At 52.4% G+C, this 19,208-nt stretch overlaps 1 protein-coding gene across 7 annotated transcripts in view; it reads right to left on the bottom strand.

Moving 5' to 3' along the window:
* Positions 1-19,208, bottom strand: part of UNC79 (unc-79 subunit of NALCN channel complex) — a 218,308-nt gene that overhangs the window by 74,691 nt on the left and 124,409 nt on the right. For 5 of the 7 annotated variants that reach the window (XM_075330270.1, XM_075330274.1, XM_075330271.1 and 2 more), the window contains 8 exons: positions 19,074-19,153; positions 18,808-18,956; positions 11,001-11,158; positions 10,634-10,815; positions 10,102-10,303; positions 8,934-9,113; positions 8,402-8,467; positions 7,846-8,132 (listed from right to left, as the gene is read on the bottom strand). In XM_075330270.1, coding sequence (XP_075186385.1) covers positions 7,846-8,132; positions 8,402-8,467; positions 8,934-9,113; positions 10,102-10,303; positions 10,634-10,815; positions 11,001-11,158; positions 18,808-18,956; positions 19,074-19,153 — 1,304 coding nt within the window. The remainder of the gene's footprint in view (positions 1-7,845; positions 8,133-8,401; positions 8,468-8,933; positions 9,114-10,101; positions 10,304-10,633; positions 10,816-11,000; positions 11,159-18,807; positions 18,957-19,073; positions 19,154-19,208) is intronic. The other 2 variants (XM_075330272.1, XM_075330273.1) reach the window with 1 other exon arrangement.

The raw sequence follows: 19,208 nt of genomic DNA, 5'->3' as shown, positions 1-19,208 counted from the left end.
CCGGCGCACCACAAGTCTCATCCGCGCCGCAGCTTCTAGCAGCGGCCGGCGCGGCAGTTTCCCACACATTAACTCACTCAGCTAAGCTGCAGTGAGTATAGCCCCAGCGCGCAGCGCTGTTGTCCCCGGCGCACTAACACACCCAGCATGCTGTTGTGTGTGTGCGTGGTCTGTACGGGGACACAGAGTACCTTAACGTTGCAGGGCCTTGTCCCTGACGATACTCAGCTCCATTCCAGCAGGATCTCCGGGTCTGTGGATGGAGCCCGGCCTCAGAGCCTGGAGGCCGGTAAGATCCCACTTCACCCAGAGCCCTCAGGGGGATGGGGAAGGAAAGCAGCATGTGGGCTCCAGCCTCCGTACCCGCAATGGGTACCTCAACCTTAACAAACACCGCCGACAAAAGTGGGGTGAGAAGGGAGCATGCTGGGGGCCCTAGTATGGGCCCTCTTTTCTTCCATCCGACATAGTCAGCAGCTACTGCTGACTAAACAGTGGAGCTATGCGTGGATGTCTGACCTCCTTCGCACAAAGCATAAAACTGAGGAGCCCGTGATCCCACGGGGGGTGTATATGCAGAAGGGGAGGGGCCTTACACTTTTTAGTGTAATACTTTGTGTGGCCTCCGGAGGCAGTAGCTATACACCCAATCGTCTGGGTCTCCCAATGGAGCGCCGAAGAAAAAAGAAAAATCAAAAAGGGATGCATGTGTGTGTGTGGATCCTCCTGATACAAAGCAAGAAACTGGCTAGATCTGGCTAGCAGGGGGTGTATATGCTAGGAGGGAGGAGCTACACGTTTTTGAGTGTAGTAACTTTGTGTGTCCTCCGGGGGCAGTAGCTATACACCCATGGTTTGGGTCTCCCATAGGAACGATAAAGAAAAGAGAATTTTGTTACTTACCGTAAATTCTTTTTCTTATAGTTCCGACATGGGAGACCCAGACCATGGGTGTATAGCTTCTGCCTCCGGAGGACACACAAAGTACTACACTAAAAAGTGTAGCTCCTCCCTCTGAGCATATACACCCCCTGGAGAACCAGATCTAGCCAGTTTAGTGCAAAAGCTGAAGGAGAATAGCCACCCACAAGTAAAGATAGAGCAAGAACCGGAACAACCGGAGACTCTGTCCATGACAACAGCCGGTGATAACACGCGGAACAAGAAACTGCCAACAGGCAACAGGGAGGGTGCTGGGTCTCCCAATACGGAACTATAAGAAAAAGAATTTACGGTAAGTAAACAAAATTCTCTTTCTTCATCGTTCCTTTGGGAGACCCAGACCATGGGACGTCTCAAAGCAGTCCATGGGTGGGAATAAACAGAAAACTGAGAAGTAGGCGGAACCTAACTTCACAAATGGGCGACAGCCGCCTGAAGGATGCGTCTGCCCAAGCTCGCATCTGCCGAAGCATGAGCATGCACTTGGTAGTGCTTTGAAAAGGTATGCAGACTAGACCAAGTGGCAGCCTGACAGACCTGCTGAGCCGTAGCCTGGTGCCTGAAAGCCCAAGAGGCACCGACAGCTCTGGTCGAGTGCGCCCTAATCCCCGGCGGGGGGGGCACCTGAGTACACTGGTAGGCATCGGATATGGCCGACCTAATCCAACGAGCTAGGGTCGGTTTAGAGGCCGAGAGACCCTTACGCCGACCTGTGGTTAGCACAAAAAGAGAGGTGCACCGCCTAAGAACAGCGGTGCAAGACACATAGATCCGGAGCGCCCGCACCAGATCCAGAGTATGCAACGCTTTTTCAAAGCGATGAACAGGAGCCGGACAAAAGGAAGGCAGGGAAATGTCCTGGTTAAGGTGGAAAGGAGAGACCACCTTAGGAAGAAAGTCCGGAGTCGGACGGAGAACCACCTTGTCTTGATGAAAAACCAAAAAAGGTGACTCTGAAGAGAGAGCAGCCAAATCAGAGACTCTCCTGAGAGAAGTTATGGCCACCAGAAAGGCCACTTTCTGTGAAAGACGAGACAAAGAAACCTCCCTAAGTGGCTCAAAGGGGGGTTTCTGTAAGGCCGTGAGGACCAGATTGAGGTCCCAGGGATCCAAGGGCCGCCGGTAAGGCGGAATGATGTGAGACGCGCCCTGCATGAAGGTGCGCACCTGAGCCAGCCGGGCGATACGCTGCTGGAACAACACTGACAGAGCCGAGACTTGTCCCTTGAGGGAATTGAGGGATAGTCCTAGCTGCAGACCGGACTGTAGAAAGGACAGAAGGGTCGGCAAGGAAAAAGGCCAAGGAGCATGGCCGGAAGAGCGACACCAGGACAGGAAAATTCTCCAGGTCCTGTGATAGATTTTGGCCGAGGAAGACTTCCGAGCCCGAGTCGTAGTGGAGATGACTTCAGGAGGAATACCAGAAGCCGTCAAGATCCAGGACTCAAGAGCCACGCCGTCAATCTGAGAGCCGCAGAATTCTGGCGGAAAAACGGACCTTGTGAGAGAAGGTCTGGACGGTCCGGAAGATGCCACGGCACCTCCACGGACAGATGGAGCAGGTCCGGATACCAAGCTCGCCTGGGCCAGTCTGGAGCAATGAGGATGACCCGACGGCCCTCCATTCTGATCTTGCGCAGAACTCTGGGCAAGAGAGCTAGAGGGGGAAACACGTAGGACAGACGAAACTGGCGTCCGCTGCAAAGGCCTGAGGATCGTGGGAGCAAGCCACGTAAACCGGAACCTTGTTGTTGTGCCGGGATGCCATTAGGTCCACGTCCGGAGTGCCCCACTTGCGGCAGATTGTCCGAAACACTGCCGGATGCAGAGCCCACTCGCCACTGTCCACGGTTTGACGGCTGAGATAATCTGCTTCCCAGTTTTCCACGCCTGGGATGTGGACTGCGGATATGGTGGACTTGGAGTCCTCCGTCCATTGAAGGATGCGTTGAACCTCCAACATTGCCAGGCGGCTGCGTGTCCCGCCTTGGTGATTGATGTAGGCAACCGCTGTCGCGTTGTCTGACTGGACTCGGATGTGCTTGCCCGCCAAAAGGTGGTGAAAGGCTAGGAGAGCTAGAAGCACAGCTCTGGTTTCCAGCACATTGATCGAGAGGGCTGATTCGGATGGAGTCCAAGTGCCCTGAGCTCTGTGGTGGAGATGTACCGCTCCCCAGCCGGATAGGCTGGCATCCGTGGTGAGAATCACCCAGGACGGAGTCAGGAAGGAGCGCCCTTGGGACAGGAAGAGGGGCCGAAGCCACCACTGAAGGGAGCCCCTGGTCTGTGGCGACAGAGCCACTAACCTGTGCAAGGAGGAAGTCCGCTTGTCCCAACAGCGGAGAATGTCCAGCTGCAGAGGACGCAGATGGAACTGGGCAAAGGGAACAGCCTCCATTGACGCCACCATTTGACCCAGCACCTGCATTAGGTGCCTGATGGAATGACGGCGGGGCCTCAGCAGAGAGCGCACCGCCAGATGGAGGGACTGCTGTTTGACTAAGGGCAGCTTCACAAGTGCCAGCAGAGTCTCGAATTGCATCCCTAGGTACGTAAGGTCCTAGGTCGGGGTCAGAGTGGATTTGGGCAGATTGACAAGCCACCCGAATTGGACTAGAGTGGCGAGAGTGAGCGAGACACTCTGCTGACAGTCTGCACTGGATGAAGCCTGGACTAGAAGGTCGTCCAGGTAAGGAATCACTGCCAACCCCTGGAGGTGCAGAACCGCAACCACTGCTTCCAAGACCTTGGTGAATACTCGAGGGGCCGTGGCTAACCCGAAGGGGAGAGCCACGAATTGGAAATGTTCCTCTCTGATTGCAAAACGTAGCCAACGCTGGTGTGAAACTGCAATTGGCACATGCAGATAGGCATCTCTGATATCGATGGATGCCAGGAAATCTCCTTGGGTCATTGAGGCAATGACTGATCGCAGAGACTCCATGCGAAAATGCCGCAACTGAACATGCTTGTTGAGAAGCTTGAGATCCAGGATGGGCCAGAAGGAACCGTCCTTTTTGGGGACTAGGAAGAGATTTGAGTAGAAACCTCTGAACCGTTCCCGGGCGGGAACCGGTACAATTACTCCGTTGGCCTGCAAGGATGCCATGGCCTGAGAGAAGGCGGCGGCCTTGGAGCAGGGGGGAGTTGACAGAAAAAATCTGTTTGGCGGGCTGGAAGAGAATTCTATCCTGTAGCCGTGGGAGATGATATCCCGCACCCATTGATCGGAGACGTGTTGAAACCACACGTCGCCAAAGTGGGAGAGCCTACCACCGACTAAGGACGTTGCTGGCGCGGCCAGATAGTCAAGAGGAGGCTGCCTTAGTGGCAGCAGCTCCTGCGGTCTTCTGTGGACGCGCTTTTGTGCGCCAGTTGGGCTTCTGGTCCTTGGCTGAGTTAGTGGACGAGGCCAAGGGCTTAGAGGATGACCAGTTGGAGGAACGAAAGGAACGAAACCTCGACTGGTTCCTACCCTGGGCAGGTTTCCTGGTTTTAGTTTGTGGCATGGAAGTACTCTTCCCGCCAGTAGCTTCCTTGATAATTTCATCCAGTTGTTCACCGAATAGCCTGGATCCAGCAAAAGGGAGCCCAGCAAGGTACTTCTTTGAGGAAGCATCTGCCTTCCACTCTCGAAGCCACAAGATCCTGCGGATAGCGAGGGAATTAGCCGAAGTCACCGCAGTGCGGTGAGAAGCCTCCAGCATGGCAGACATGGCATAGAATGAAAAAGCTGAAGCTTGGGAAATTAAGGTAACCATTTCAGGCATAGATTCCTTGGTGAGGGAATGCATCTCCTCTAGAGAAGCAGAGATGGCCTTGAGAGCCCACACTGCTGCAAAAGATGGGGAGAACGAGGCCCCTGCCGCCTCATATACAGATTTGGCCAGAAGGTCAACCTGACGGTCAGTGGAATCCTTAAGAGAGGTGCCATCAGCCACCGACACAACGGTCCGGGCTGAGAGTCTAGACACTGGAGGATCTACCTTTGGTGAATGAGCCCACTCCTTGACCACCTCAGGTGGAAAGGGAAAACGGTCATCAGAACCACGCTTTGGGAAGAGTTTGTCAGGACAGGCCCTGGGCTTGGTCACAGTGGCCTGAAAACTGGAGTGGTTAAAGAACACACTCCTTGTCCTCTTAGGCAAGGTAAACTGGTGCTTTTCTGCCAGAGAGGGTTGCTCCTCTGATACTGGCGGATTGAGATCCAGTACAGAATTAATGGACGCAATCAAATCACTAACATCTGAGTCACTTTCGGACAGATCAATGGGGCACATGGAGGTAGCCTCCGAGCCCCCAGTAACGGCATCCTCCTCGTCCTGCGAGTCAGCTCTTGAATCAGAGCCGCGGGACGAGGAAGGAGAGGGAACCCTGTGTCTCTTCTTAGAAGGACGGGGTCTGGGACCAGATGAAGAATCCTCTGTGAGCTCCACTGAGAGAGCCCTAGCAGCAGAGGCCCCTGTGAAGGGGGCTGATGCATGCTCAGTAGAGTCCGGGACAGCTGTCCCATGGAGTCGGCAAAAGACTGGGAGATTAACCTAGAGAAGGATTCTACCCAAGCCGGGGGTTCAGCCACCGGAGCCGGAGCAGCCGCAGGGACCACTGTGGGTGCGATTCCAGGCTGAGGCATTGTCAGGTTAGAGCAGGCATCACAATGTGGATAGGTGCTCGGTTCAGGCAGCACGAGCTTACATGCAGTGCATATTGAGTACAGCCTTGCAGCCTTGCTCCTCGTGTGAGACATGCTGCTGAGGTGGGGGCTCTGAGCCAGAATGACCCCCAGAGAGTATATAAGCAGGTCCACAACCGGAGGTTGTGGCTTACCAGACCGTTTGTGTGCCCTCCAGATCCCACAGCCCGGACCCCCAGACAGATTAGCAGGGATGCTGCAGCCAGCGCCGATTGCTGAGAGAACGCTGATAAAATGGCGCCGGAGCAAGGAGAGGGGGCGGGACCTGCTCTGAGAGCGGGATCTGGAGGGCCAAGGAGATTTACAGGGGAGGGGACATGTACTCAGAGAGGAGTGTCCCTCCCCTGTGCCGAACGGCCGCTGGGCGGAGCCGCACTGTCCCTCTGCATGATTGACATGCAAGGGCAGTGAAATCGAAAGTAGGCCTCCGGCGAAGCCGGGGCCTAAATTTAAGCGATGCGGCCGGCGCGCAGGCACCATCGGCGCGGTTCTCAGGCGACAACCAGAGAACCGGCCGGAAATGTCAGAACAGTTACACAGCACACTCTCCCCAACAATAAAGTACAAGGGACCCCCCGAATATAAACGTCTCAGATACTTAGCTGCTGAGACGCAGGGTTCCAAGTCCCTGGGGATGAGTGCTCCGTCCAGCAGGATCCTGAAGGGCTGCGGATGGAGACCGGTCTCCTGCCAAGCATGGAGAACCGTGCTGGCTCCCACTTCAAGCCAGAGCCCAGAGGGATGGTGAAGGAGCACGGCATGTAAGGCTCCAGCCTTGGAATCAACCTTAACAACACCGACGACACAGTGGGGTGAGAAGGGACATGCCGGGGGTCCAGGCTTGGACCCGCTTTTCTTCAAAAACTTTCCAAAATGAAAAATCAGATGAGAATGCATGTGTGGATGTATGACCTCCTGAACACAAAGCGATAAACTGGCTAGATCTGGTTATCCAGGGGGTGTATATGCTCAGAGGGAGGAGCTACACTTTTTAGTGTAGTACTTTGTGTGTCCTCTGGAGGCAGAAGCTATACACCCATTGTCTGGGTCTCCCATAGGAACGATAAAGAAAGGTGAAATGTGAGGCTGAATCACACGACCATATAATGTATGGAGCTTACAAAGGGTCTGCAAGATGGGCGCTAATGCCGGAGCGGACTGCGAGTCTCCGGACCGCAACAAACAGCCCCTGCATACCTGTGTGCCTCTGTATACCACTACCTGCCTGTGTGCCTCCGTATACCTCTACATACCTGTGTGCCTCCGTATACCTCTACATACCTGTGTGCCTCCATATACCACTACATAACTGTGTACCTCCATATACCTCTACATGCCTGTGTGTCCCTGCATGTCGGTGTGCCTCTGTATACCTCTACATGCCTGTGTGCCTCTGTATACCTCTACATGTCTGTCTGTCCATGTATGTCGGTGTATCTCTGTATACCTCTACATGGCAGTGTGCCTCTGTATACCTCTATATGCTTGTATACCTCAACATGTCTGTCTGCCCCTACATGCCTGTGTACCTCTGTATACCTCTATATGCCTGTATACCTCTATATGTCTGTATGCCTCTACATGCCTGTGTACCTCTGTATACCTCTATATGCCTGTATACCTCTACATGCCTGTGTGTCTCCGTATACCTCTACATGCCTGGGTGCCCCTGCATGCCTGTGTACCTCTGTATACCTCTATATGCTTGTATACCTCCACATGCCAGCGTGCCTCTGTATACCTCTACATGTCTGTCTGCCCCTACCTGCCTGTGTACCTCTGTATACCTCTGTATACCTCTACATGCCTGTGTGCCTCTGTATACCTCTATATGCCTGTATACCTCTACATGCCTGTGTGTCTCTGTATACCTCTACATGCCTGGGTGCCCCTGCATGTCTGTGTACCTCTGTATACCTCTGTATACCTGTATACCTCTACATGCCTGTGTGCCTCTGTATACCTCTACATGTCTGTCTGCCCCTGCATGCCCCTATATGCCTATGAGGCTTTTGGTTCCGGTCAGAAGACATGCTCTCAGGCCAGGAGTTGAGGCCATAACATGGACTGTAATATATGGCACCTGTATGTACTGAACGGCAACAGGATCCCATTGTAAAACATTCACACTACATGGTATATATTATTTTATTACTAGCAGTCTGGTAAAAATCTGCAGGTATAATGGCAGCCGGATTGGTCCGTCTTACCTGTGCTATTCCTGCGATAAAGGCATTGAAGCATGTAGATGTGCGCATTTTTTGAGGGGCGATCATGAAGCACCCCTCCTGCTGATCGAAGCCCAGCAGCACGTACAGATGGCGTTTCACAGTGTTAAAAGCTTTGGCGCTGCTGATGTCGGCCTCGGCGCTGCTCTTGTCCTTGGCCATGAACTTCATGAGGACGGTGATGAGGTGGTGCACGGTCTGGTGGTCGATCCCCGCGTCCTCTGGCAGAGGGTCCTTGATCATATTGTCGTTTTCTGGAGACTCTTGACCTGTAAATGAAGGAAAATGTTCATCTGGCGGCAGAGGGAGACTATGGCTGCCCAAAATGGACAATGCCTTTAACTATTGGAGCAAATGTGCACCTCTGCCATAGGGAGAGAAGACCGTGGTGGATAGGACCCCGATCATCTATGGAGTGACAATGCTGGGGGCACATCTAGGGGCTGAATTACAGGTCACACGCAGACGTACTGGATGATGATCTATAGGGGGCACTAGAGAGTTTTCTTCCATAGGAGGAGATATCACCCTGACTCACCCTGAGCTTGCTCCGCCGTGCTGCCAAGTGCCGGTGCAGACTGCTCATGTCTGGTCAACCTGACGGCTGGAGACAGAAAATCACAAGGGCGAGATGAGACCGAGCGAGATGAGACCGGGCGAGATGAGACCGAGCGAGATGAGACCGGGCGAGATGAGACCGAGCGAGATGAGACTGGGCGAGATGAGACCGGGCGAGATGAGACTGGGCGAGATGAGACTGTGCGAGATGAGACCAGGTGAGATGAGACCGGGCGAGAGCCCATCATGAAAAGGATGACCAAGAGTTCAAAGGTCGGTCACCCAAAATTCACCAACATAAAAGGGGACAGGGAATCCTATCGAAGAACACTGCTCTCAGCCTCTTCCCAGCCTGTACTGGCTGATAACAGGGAGCATTAGACCAGACAGACAGCAGAGCGCAGAGAGGGAAGGCGGACTGCGGGGAGAGTTCCCATGCAATAAAAATGCTGAACAGCGCTAAAATGAAGGACACAACATGGGGGCGAGGGGCGCGTTACTCAATACTCAACGGATTTTGGTGCTGAGAGTCTCCGGCAGGGAGAGGGCCCTCTTGGATTCTCCAGCTCCTTTCACGCTGTCTCGGAGGGAACGGACGCTCTTCTGTCGGTTGCGTGCAAATCGTGCCCTTTTGATCTTCCACATGGCGGCGTCACTTAAATTTGCAACGTTTGTTCTCACTGCTGTGATCGCTACATAATAACAGAAAAAATAACAGGGGAGGACAGGAATAAGAACAACAACATATACAACTTGTGATTTCCTGGATGGCAGAACTATGAGTACAGCTCAGGAGTATAATACAGGAGGTAACTCAGGATCAGTAATGTAATGTATGTACACAGTGACTGCACCAGCAGAATAGTGAGTGCAGCTCTGGAGTATAATACAGGAGGTAACTCAGGATCAGTAATGTAATGTATGTACACAGTGACCGCACCAGCAGAATAGTGAGTGCAGCTCTGGAGTATAATACAGGAGGTAACTCAGGATCAGTAATGTAATGTATGTACACAGTGACCGCACCAGCAGAATAGTGAGTGCAGCTCTGGAGTATAATACAGGAGGTAACTCAGGATCAGTAATGTAATGTATGTACACAGTGACTGCACCAGCAGAATAGTGAGTGCAGCTCTGGAGTAAAATACAGGATGTAACTCAGGATCAGTAATGTATGTACACAGTGACTGCACCAGCAGAATAGTGAGTGAAGCTCTGGAGTATAATACAGGAGGTAACTCAGGATCAGTAATGTAAAGTACGTACACAGTGACTGCTCCAGCAGAATAGTGAGTGCAGCTCTGGAGTATAATACAGGGTGTAACTCAGGATCAGTAATGTAATGTATGTACACAGTGACTGCACCAGCAGAATAGTGAGTGCAGCTCTAGAGTATAATACAGGAGGTAACTCAGGATCAGTAATGTAATGTATGTACACAGTGACTGCACCAGCAGAATAGTGAGTGCAGCTCTAGAGTATAATACAGGAGGTAACTCAGGATCAGTAATGTAATGTATGTACACAGAAACTGCACCAGCAGAATAGTGAGTGCAGCTCTGGAGTATAATACAGGAGGTAACTCAGGATCAGTAATGTAATGTATGTACACAGTGACTGCACCAGCAGAATAGAGTTTTAGGAACTTTTTGGACATTTATTACATAGTCCAGGCCTTACTTGTAGGGAATGGGAACTCCTTGTTGCAGTCGAGGTGTAGCTGAGCCTCTAGAGACAACGTGTCAAATCTGTTCACAAAGAACTCCCAGCTCAGAGCGGGGATGTCTTGCTTCAGGAAATGCAGGAGAAGCAGTTTGCTGAGGATTGTCGGCCGGTCCTTGACCACGGTGTCAAACTGGAAATCCAGGCAAAGGCAAAGACCCTGCAAAGAGAGAAAAGGAGCAAACTATGGCATAAACACAATCCATCCTTCCCTAAGTCCCAAATATATTGTAGCTACGTCTTTCACCTCTCCCCATATTGAGTTTGGCCGTGGGTATGTATGTGTAAGCCACTGTTGGACTCCTCTGGAGCTTGCTAATCTCCCATGGGAACAGGAGACAGATATACTGAAGTCTAATATCTGGGATTCTTCTTTTTCAGGCAGAACATCCCCTTATACCTTAGATAATTGACCACTGCATTTTTGGATTCAGTCACCTACATCTAATGAGCGTCCGCTATGGCACAGGGTACATCTCCTCAGTCTCACCTGTAGAGCAGGTCTTTTGATGGTGTCCAGTAAAAGTCCGGCTCTCGTAGCCACGGCCGGGTTCACGTCCTCCACCGCGGTTAGGAAACAGCAGAAAGCATGAGCCAAAGAATACTTCAATAGATGGTTTTTGGTGACGGAGTGAATGTCCAGAAATCGGCACAAGATGGCAACTTTCTCCACTGTAACATAACAAAAAGAATCAAAGGGACTCCCTAAGTTATACCAAGTGCAGCTCTAGATGAGGAAAGCATCGTGCAGGGTGCCTGTGCCCCTGGAAAGCTGGGTTACAGCTCCGATGAAATGTATCCTAGCGGCCATATTGTCCCCCAGCTTTCCCCGAGAGAGCAACAGAAGTGGATTTTACCTGCTTCAAACCTCATCTTCCAGTCTTTGCTGTTGAAGTTGGAGTTTATGACTGTCCAGAAGATATCTGCTCCATAGGGAAGGGATAGGGAGTGCAGGAGCAGCGGGACCCCCAAAGATGACAACTGCGAGAACTCCGACTTCAGAACTCGCCACAAGCTGCGGGAGGAAACACTCATCAGTCCATCACCTTACAATCAAGCGTCAAACATATCCATCCATTATACCGAACCCACAGGTATGATTCTGCAGATAGCTCTGCAAATGCTCCTCATATATTTACATGACCTCATATACTCCGCTTACATACACAAATCCTGCAGCTGCCTGCTCTCATAATGGGGTGAAGTTCAGATGAAAGTAAATCAGAAGTAAAGGCTGCCATGCAGCATATTAGATAAAAGCCGTCCAAACCTGACATGATTGGGGGAGCGGCGGACCCCCTGCTCTGTATGTGGACCCCTAACAGATTACGTTGGGGAACATAAGGATTGGGTGACTGAAATTCAATCACACGGTCCTTTTCTTCAGCCAGGAGATAAAGGAGATACCGTATTTTTCGTTTTATAAGACGCACCGGATTAGAAGATGCACCCCAAATTTAGAGATAAAGAAGGGAATTTTGTTTACTTACCGTAAATTCCTTTTCTTCTAGCTCCAATTGGGAGACCCAGACAATTGGGTGTATAGCTACTGCCTCCGGAGGCCACACAAAGTATTACACTCAAAAATGTAAGGCCCCTCCCCTTCTGGCTATACACCCCCAGTGGGATCACTGGCTCACCAGTTTAGTGCAAAAGCAAGAAGGAGGAAAGCCAATAACTGGTTTAAAGACCAATTCAATCCGAAGAAACATCGGAGAACTGCAACCATTCACATGAACAACATGTGTACCGAAAAAAACCCTAAGAAAACAGGGCGGGTGCTGGGTCTCCCAATTGGAGCTAGAAGAAAAGGAATTTACGGTAAGTAAACAAAATTCCCTTCTTCTTTGTCGCTCCATTGGGAGACCCAGACAATTGGGACGTCCAAAAGCAGTCCCTGGGTGGGTAAAAGAATACCTCGTGGTAGGGCCGTCAAACAGCCCTTTCGTACAGGTGGGCAACCGCCGCCTGAAGGACTTGTCTACCTAGGCTGGCGTCTGCCGAAGCGTAGGTATGCACCTGATAATGCTTGGTAAAAGTGTGCAGACTCGACCAGGTAGGTGCCTGGCACACCTGCTGAGCCGTAGCCTGGTGCCGTAATGCCCAGGACGCACCCACGGCTCTGGTAGAATGGGCATTCAGCCCTGAGGGAACCGGGAGCCTAGCAGAACGGTAGGTTTCAAGAATTGGTTCCTTGATCCACCGAGTCAGGGTGGATTTGGAAGCTTGCGACCCTTTACGCTGACCAGCGACAAGGACAAAGAGTGCATCCGGGCGGCACAGGAGCGCCGTGCGGGAATGTAGATCCTGAGAGCTCTCACCAGATCCAACAGATGCAAATCCTTTTCAAATTGATGGACTGGATGAGGACACAAAGAAGGTAAGGTGATATCTTGATTGAGATGAAAGTGGGATACCACCTTAGGGAGAAAGTCCGGAATCGGACGCCGAACCCCCTTGTCCTGGTGAAGACCAGGAATGGAGATTTGCATGACAGCGCTGCTAGCTCGGACACTCTCTGAAGAGACGTGACCGCTACTAGAAAGGCCACTTTCTGTGAAAGACGGAAAAGGGAAACAACTTTCAAAGGCTCGAAAGGCGGCTTCAAGAGAGTCATTAGAACCTTGTTCAGACTACAGAGCTCTAACGGCCGCTTGTACGGAGTGATGAGAAGACAAACTCCCTGCAGGAACGTGCGTACCTGCGGAAGTCGGCTAGGCGTTTCTGAAAAAATACAGATAGCACTGAGACTTGTCCTTTAAGGGAGCTGAGCGACCAACCATTTTCAAACCAAGATTGTAGGAAGGAAGGAAAAATAGGCGATGCAAATGGCCAGGGAGAAACTCCTTGAGCAGAGCACCAAGATAAGAATATCTTCCACGATCTGTGGTAGATCTTGGCGGACGTTGGCTTCTTGGCCTGCGTCATGGTGACAACCACTCCTGAGATAATCCTGAAGACGCTAGGATCCAGGACTCAATGGCTACACCGTCATGTTCAGGGCCGCAGAGTTCAGATGGAAAAAAGGGCCCTTGAAACAGCAAGTCTGGTCGGTCTGGTAGTGCCCACGGTTGGCCTACCGTGAGGTACCACAGATCCGGGAACCCCGACCTCCTCGGCCAATCTGGAGCGACGAGGATGGCGCGGCGACAGTCGGACTTGATCTTGCGCAGCACTCTGGGCAACAATGCCAGAGGTGGGACACATAAGGTAGCCGGGACTGCGACCAATGTTGAACTGAGGCGTCCGCCGCCAGAGCTCGATGATCGTGAGACTGTGCTATGAAGCCGGGACAATGTTGTTGTGCCGTGACGCCATTATGTCGACGTCCGGCATCCCGCAGCGGCGACAGATCTCCTGAAACCCGTCCGGGTGAAGAAACCATTCCCCTGCGTCCATACCCTGGCGACTGAGGAAGTCTGCTTCCTAGTTTACCACGCCTGGGATGTGAACTGCGGATATGGTGGATGCCGTGTCTTCCACCCACGTCAGAATCCGCCGGCTTCCTGGAAGGCTTGCCGGCTGCGTGTTCTTCCGTGGTGGTTGATGTATGCCACCGCTGTGGAGATATCCGACTGAATTCGGATGTGCTTGCTTTTCAGCCACTGCTGGAAGGCTTGTAGGACAAGATACACTGCTCTGATTTCCAGAACATTGATCTGAAGGGTGGACTCTTGCTGAATCCACGTACCTTGAGCCCTGTGGTAGAGAAAAACTGCTCTCCACTCTGATAGACTCGTGCCTGTCGTAACTACCGCCCAGGATGGGGGTAGGAAGGACCTTTTTTCTGACCATGAGGTGGGAAGAAGCCACCACCGTAGAGATTCTTTGGCCGCCTGAGAAAGGGAGACGTCTCTGTCGATGGGCGTCGACCTCCCGTCTCATTGGCGGAGAATGTCCCATTGTAGTGGACGCAGATGAAACTGCGCGAACGGGACTGCCGCCATTGCTACCATCTTACGTGAGAAGTGCATGAGGCGTCTCAATGTGTGCGACTGATCCTAAGGAGAGATTGCAGCCTTGTCTGTAGTGAACGCTGTTTGTCTAGCGGAAGCTTCACTATCGCTGAGAGAGTATGAAACTCCATGCCTAGATATGTTAGTGATTGGCCCGGGGTCGGATCTGACTTTGAAAAGTTGATGATCCACCTGAACTCTGGAGAGTCTCCAGCGCAACGTTCGGCTGTGTTGGCATGTTCCTTAAGAGGGTGCCTTGACAAGTAGATCTCCCAAATACGGGATCACAGAGTGACCTTGAGATTGCAGGACTGGTACTACTGCTGCCATGACCTTAGCGAAGACCCGTGGGGCTATCGCCAGCCGGAAGGCAGAGTTACGAACTGAAGGTGTTCGCGTCCTATAACAAAGCGTAGAAACGCTGGAGCTCTGGATCAATCGGCACGTGGGGATAAGCATCCTTGACGTGTATCGATGTTAGGAAATTTCCTTGAAACATTGAGGCGATGACGGAGCGGGGGGATTACATCCGGAACCGCCTGGTGTTCACGAGCTGGTTGAGCCGTGTTAGATCCAGAACGGGACGGAAATACTCGTCCTTTCTTGGCACCGCAAATAATTCGGAGTAAAAACCGTGACCTTGTTCCTGAAGAGGAACGGGGGTCACCACTCGTTGTGCCTTTAGAGTGCCCACCGCCTGCAGAAGAGCATCGGCTCGGTCGGGAGGTGGAGAAGTTCTGAAGAATTGAGTTGGAGGACGAGAACTGAACTCTATCCTGTACCCGTGAGACAGAATGTCTCTCACCCAACGGACTTTGACCTGTGACAGCTAAATATCGCCAAGGCGGGAGAGCCTGCTACCGACCGAGGATGCGGAGAGAGGAGGCCGCAAGTCATGAGGAAGCCTCTTGGAAGCGGGTTTTCAGGCTGTCTTTTTTGGGCGTGACTGAGCCCGCCAAGAAACTGAGCTCCTCTGATCCTTTTGAGTCCTCTTTGGACGAGGAGAAATGGGACCTGCCCGAGCCTTGAAAAGACCGAAAACCCCGACTGTCCCTTGGTATGTTGGGGTTTGTTTTGTCTGGGCTGAGGTAAGGAAGAATCCTTACTCTTGAACTGTTTAATGATTACATCTCACGCACACTAAACAGTCGGTCAGCAGAACAAGGCAAACTGGTTAAGCCCTTTTTTGGAAGCAGAATCTGCCTTCCATTCAGTTAACACCCAGGCCCTGCGTAAAACCACGGAGTTAGCGGACGCCACTGCCGTACGGGTCGTAGAGTCCAGGACAGCATTAATCGCATAAGACGCAAATGCAGACATTTGAGCGGTTAAGGATGACACTTGCGGAACAGATGTACGTGTGACCGTGTCCATCTGTGTAAGACAAGCTGAAGTAGCTTGGAGTGCCTCTACGGCTGCGAATGCTGGAGCTAACAGCGCGCCGATAGCCTCATAGATGGATTTCGACCAGAGATCCCTCTGTCTGTCAGTGGCATCTTTCAGTGCAGCCCCATCTTCCACTGCAACTATGGATCTAGCTGCAAGCTGGAGATTGGAGGATGCCCCTTGGGACACTGGGTCCAGCCCTTGCCCACGTCAGGGGGTAGGGATAACGTGTATCCTCAGCCGTTTGGAGAAGCGCTTAACTGGATAAGCGTGGTGTTCCTGGACTGCCTGTGTAAAGTCAGGGTGGTCAAGGAAAGTATTTAATTTACGCTTGGGATACGTGAATGGAATTTCTCCTGCTATGAAGCTGACTCTTCCACCGGAGGAGCTGGGGGAGAAATAACTAACATTCTATTGATGGACGCTACGAGATTATTGACTATGGCGTCACCATCAGGTGTATCCAGATTGAGAGCGGTCTCAGGATTAGATCTTGAGCAGCTACCTCCGCCACATCACCCAGAGAGTCCGTGCTGGGACCCTGACTAGTGTGATGAAGTCGAGGGCCGCTCATAGTGAGCCTCTCAGGCTGTCTGGGACTGTCGTCCGTGTCAGAGCCGTCACTCTGGGAAGCACATGACACCCTCGGAGCTCAAAGTTGTGCCCACTGAGGGGGACCATGGATAATGAGTGAACAGTGGCCATGGATTTGAGAGACTTGTCTGGACTGCAAGGCTTCTAGTATCATAGCCATAGTCTCAGAAAATCTGTCAGTAAATACTGCAGGCTCCGTCCCCATGTCCTGGACGATTAGCAGAGACTCCGTAGTATACAATGGGGGTCTATGTACACTGCCGGCCATATAGCCGTACATGCTGTACCGGCTGTATAGAAAACATGTGCTTCTGCACCTCTGTTTTACACAGACAATATGCTGTTATGTCCTCCACACAATAAAGGAGGGTATATACAAAAATGCAGCTAAACAGTGCAATGCATAGTGAATAAGCATATATGATATATGTGCACTTCGGCACTAGTGGAGTCAGCCCCACAGGTGCTGTTTAACGCCTGGCCACAGCGGTTGTGTGACTATCCGAATCCCTGCCAGGGATTCCTAAACTTGTCTCTTCTGTCGCTACAGAAAACACTGACAATAATGGCTGCCGGCGTCCTGTGTAGAGGAGGAAGCCGTGGGCGTGCCTGCGAAAGTGCGGGAATCCGGCTTCACAGTGTACACAGTGAGAGGGGTGGAGTATGCAAAGCATACTCCAGCTCTCAGCGCTGCCGGATTCACAGTGCACACAGTGAGAGGGGTGGAGTATGCAAAGCATACTCCAGCTCTCAGCGCTGCCGTGCTGTGCAGCGTCACGCCCCTACCCTGACTGGCAGGTCTGTGGGCGGAAACGAAGTGAGACTAGGCCGCGCAAGCCGGGGACTCGAGTGATAAGCGCGGCCGGCATATAAGCCTTGGTCGGCGCGGAAGTCCCCGGCGCACCACAAGTCCCAGCTGCGCCCGAAATAAAAATGGCAACGGCGGTTAGCGCGGTAGTCCCCTAATACAGTAACACACCCAGCAAGCTGTAGTGTGCGATGGCACTAGTGCGGGCAGCGCCGCCGTCCCTGGCGCACTAACACACCCAGCAATGCTGCCGTGTGTCCGTGCGCGGTCCCCACAGGGACACAGAGTACCTCAACGTAGCAGGGCCATGTCCCTGAGGATACTCCGCTCCATGTCCAGCAGATTCCCAGGAGCTGTGGATGGAGCACGGCCTCAGTGCCTGGAGACCGATAAGATCCCACTTCACCCAGAGCCGAAAGGGGATGGGGAAGGAAAACAGCATGTGGGCTCCAGCCTCCGTACCCGCAATGGGTACCTCAACCTTAACAAACACCTCCGACAAAAGTGGGGTGAGAAGGGAGCATGCTGGGGGCCCTAGTATGGGCCCTCTTTTCTTCCATCCGACATAGTCAGCAGCTGCTGCTGACTAAACAGTGGAGCTATGCGTGGATGTCTGGCCTCCTTCGCACAAAGCACAAAACTGGTGAGCCAGTGATCCCACTGGGGGTGTATAGCCAGAAGGGGAGGGGCCTTACATTTTTGAGTGTAATACTTTGTGTGGCCTCCGGAGGCAGTAGCTATACACCCAATTGTCTGGGTCTCCCAATGGAGCGACAAAGAAAACAAGGTAAAAAAAATAAAAATGGGGTCCGTCTTATACTCCGGTGTTGTCTTACCGGAGGGGGGCAGCAGTGGTGGGGAAACGGGGTCACAGGAGGCAGAGGTTGTGCTGCCAGTCACGGCGGGTCAGTGGCGGCACTGGGTCAGTGGTGGCACTGGGTCAGTGGTGGCACTGGGTCAGTGGCGGCAGCAGCAGCAGCGTGTCAGTAATGGCAGCAGTGGTGGCGGGTCAGTGGCGGCACTGGGTCAGTGGTGGCACTGGGTCAGTGGCGGCAGCAGCAGCGTGTCAGTAATGGCAGCAGTGGCGGCGGGTCAGTGGCGGCAGCAGCGTGTCAGTGGCGGCAGCAGCGGCGTGTCAGTGGCGGCAGGTTAGTGACGGCAGGTCAGTGGCGGCGTGTCAGTAGTGGCAGCAGCGGTGGGTCAGTGGTGGAGTAGGCCGGTGTGGTGAGTGTCCCAGTCTGTCTGCAGTCCCAGTTCAAATGATGGTGCCTGGAGCGGCGCATGCACAGATGGAGCTCTCATCCAAGGGCTACATCTGCGCACACGCATCATTTGAAACTGGGACCGCAGACACACTGGGACACCTGCCGCACAGCCACCGCAGTCTGCACAGCCACCTGCCCGCACGCACAGAGTGGCAGCCAGCAGGCCGCCCGCCCGTCCACCCGCACAGAGAGGCAGCCGGCCTCAAGGACAGAGAGGCAGCCGGCACCGACAGGCACCCAGCTGCCCGAATGGACCTGGTCACCGCACAGGGAGCCCCCCTGTTAAGCTATATTCGGATTTTAAGACGCACCACTCATTTTCCGCCCAAATTTTTGGGAGGAAAAGTGTGTCTTATAATCCTAAAAATACGGTATATCTTGGCCCTTGCGTATAAACTACAGGAGCGTCCGGCTGAGTTGAGCTCTCCTGCGTGTTGGGAAGCAGCTCTAGACAAATTATTTGTAAAGTTAAATCAGAACCTAAACTGCAGACGAAAGAAAGAAAAATCAATCCCAGACCTATTCCCGATCAGAATCTTGTTACTGGTAAATACTGAACCACTGGAGAGGTCGGGAGCAAATTCCCCGACTCTATGGCCCGATGCAAAGCGATATCCCAATATTCCCAATCCCTCCCCTGGTCTTGAAGCTCTACCTGGAGATGAGCATGTGTTCCTGAATGTACGCCAAGAACGGCAAGTGATCCTTCTTGGCAATGTACAGGCACTCGCCGTGGAGACACAGGATCTTCAGGCAGTTCAGCATATTAAAAAGGATGTCCGGCTCATCAAACTTTGCCATTTCCTATGCAAAAGTTACAAGGTAAAAGAAAGTAAAAAATGTTGTAAATCAGATGAATACACTATAAGTGCCACGCTGTGCTGGAAACGAGGGATCATGTGTTACATGGGGGTCTCGTACCTGAAGAATAGTGTAGATCAATTTCAGGGTAACAGGGAGTTGCTGGTAGCAAAATTTTTGGTCGGTGTCATTTTTGACAGCTGAAAAGGAAAAACACCTTGCTGAAGAGAAGATGAATGGTTTTCACTAACTGGG

The sequence above is a fragment of the Anomaloglossus baeobatrachus genome, chromosome 12, assembly GCF_048569485.1.
Source record: "Anomaloglossus baeobatrachus isolate aAnoBae1 chromosome 12, aAnoBae1.hap1, whole genome shotgun sequence".
Taxonomy (NCBI): domain Eukaryota; kingdom Metazoa; phylum Chordata; class Amphibia; order Anura; family Aromobatidae; genus Anomaloglossus; species Anomaloglossus baeobatrachus.
This window is presented reverse-complemented; position numbering and strand designations above follow the sequence as displayed.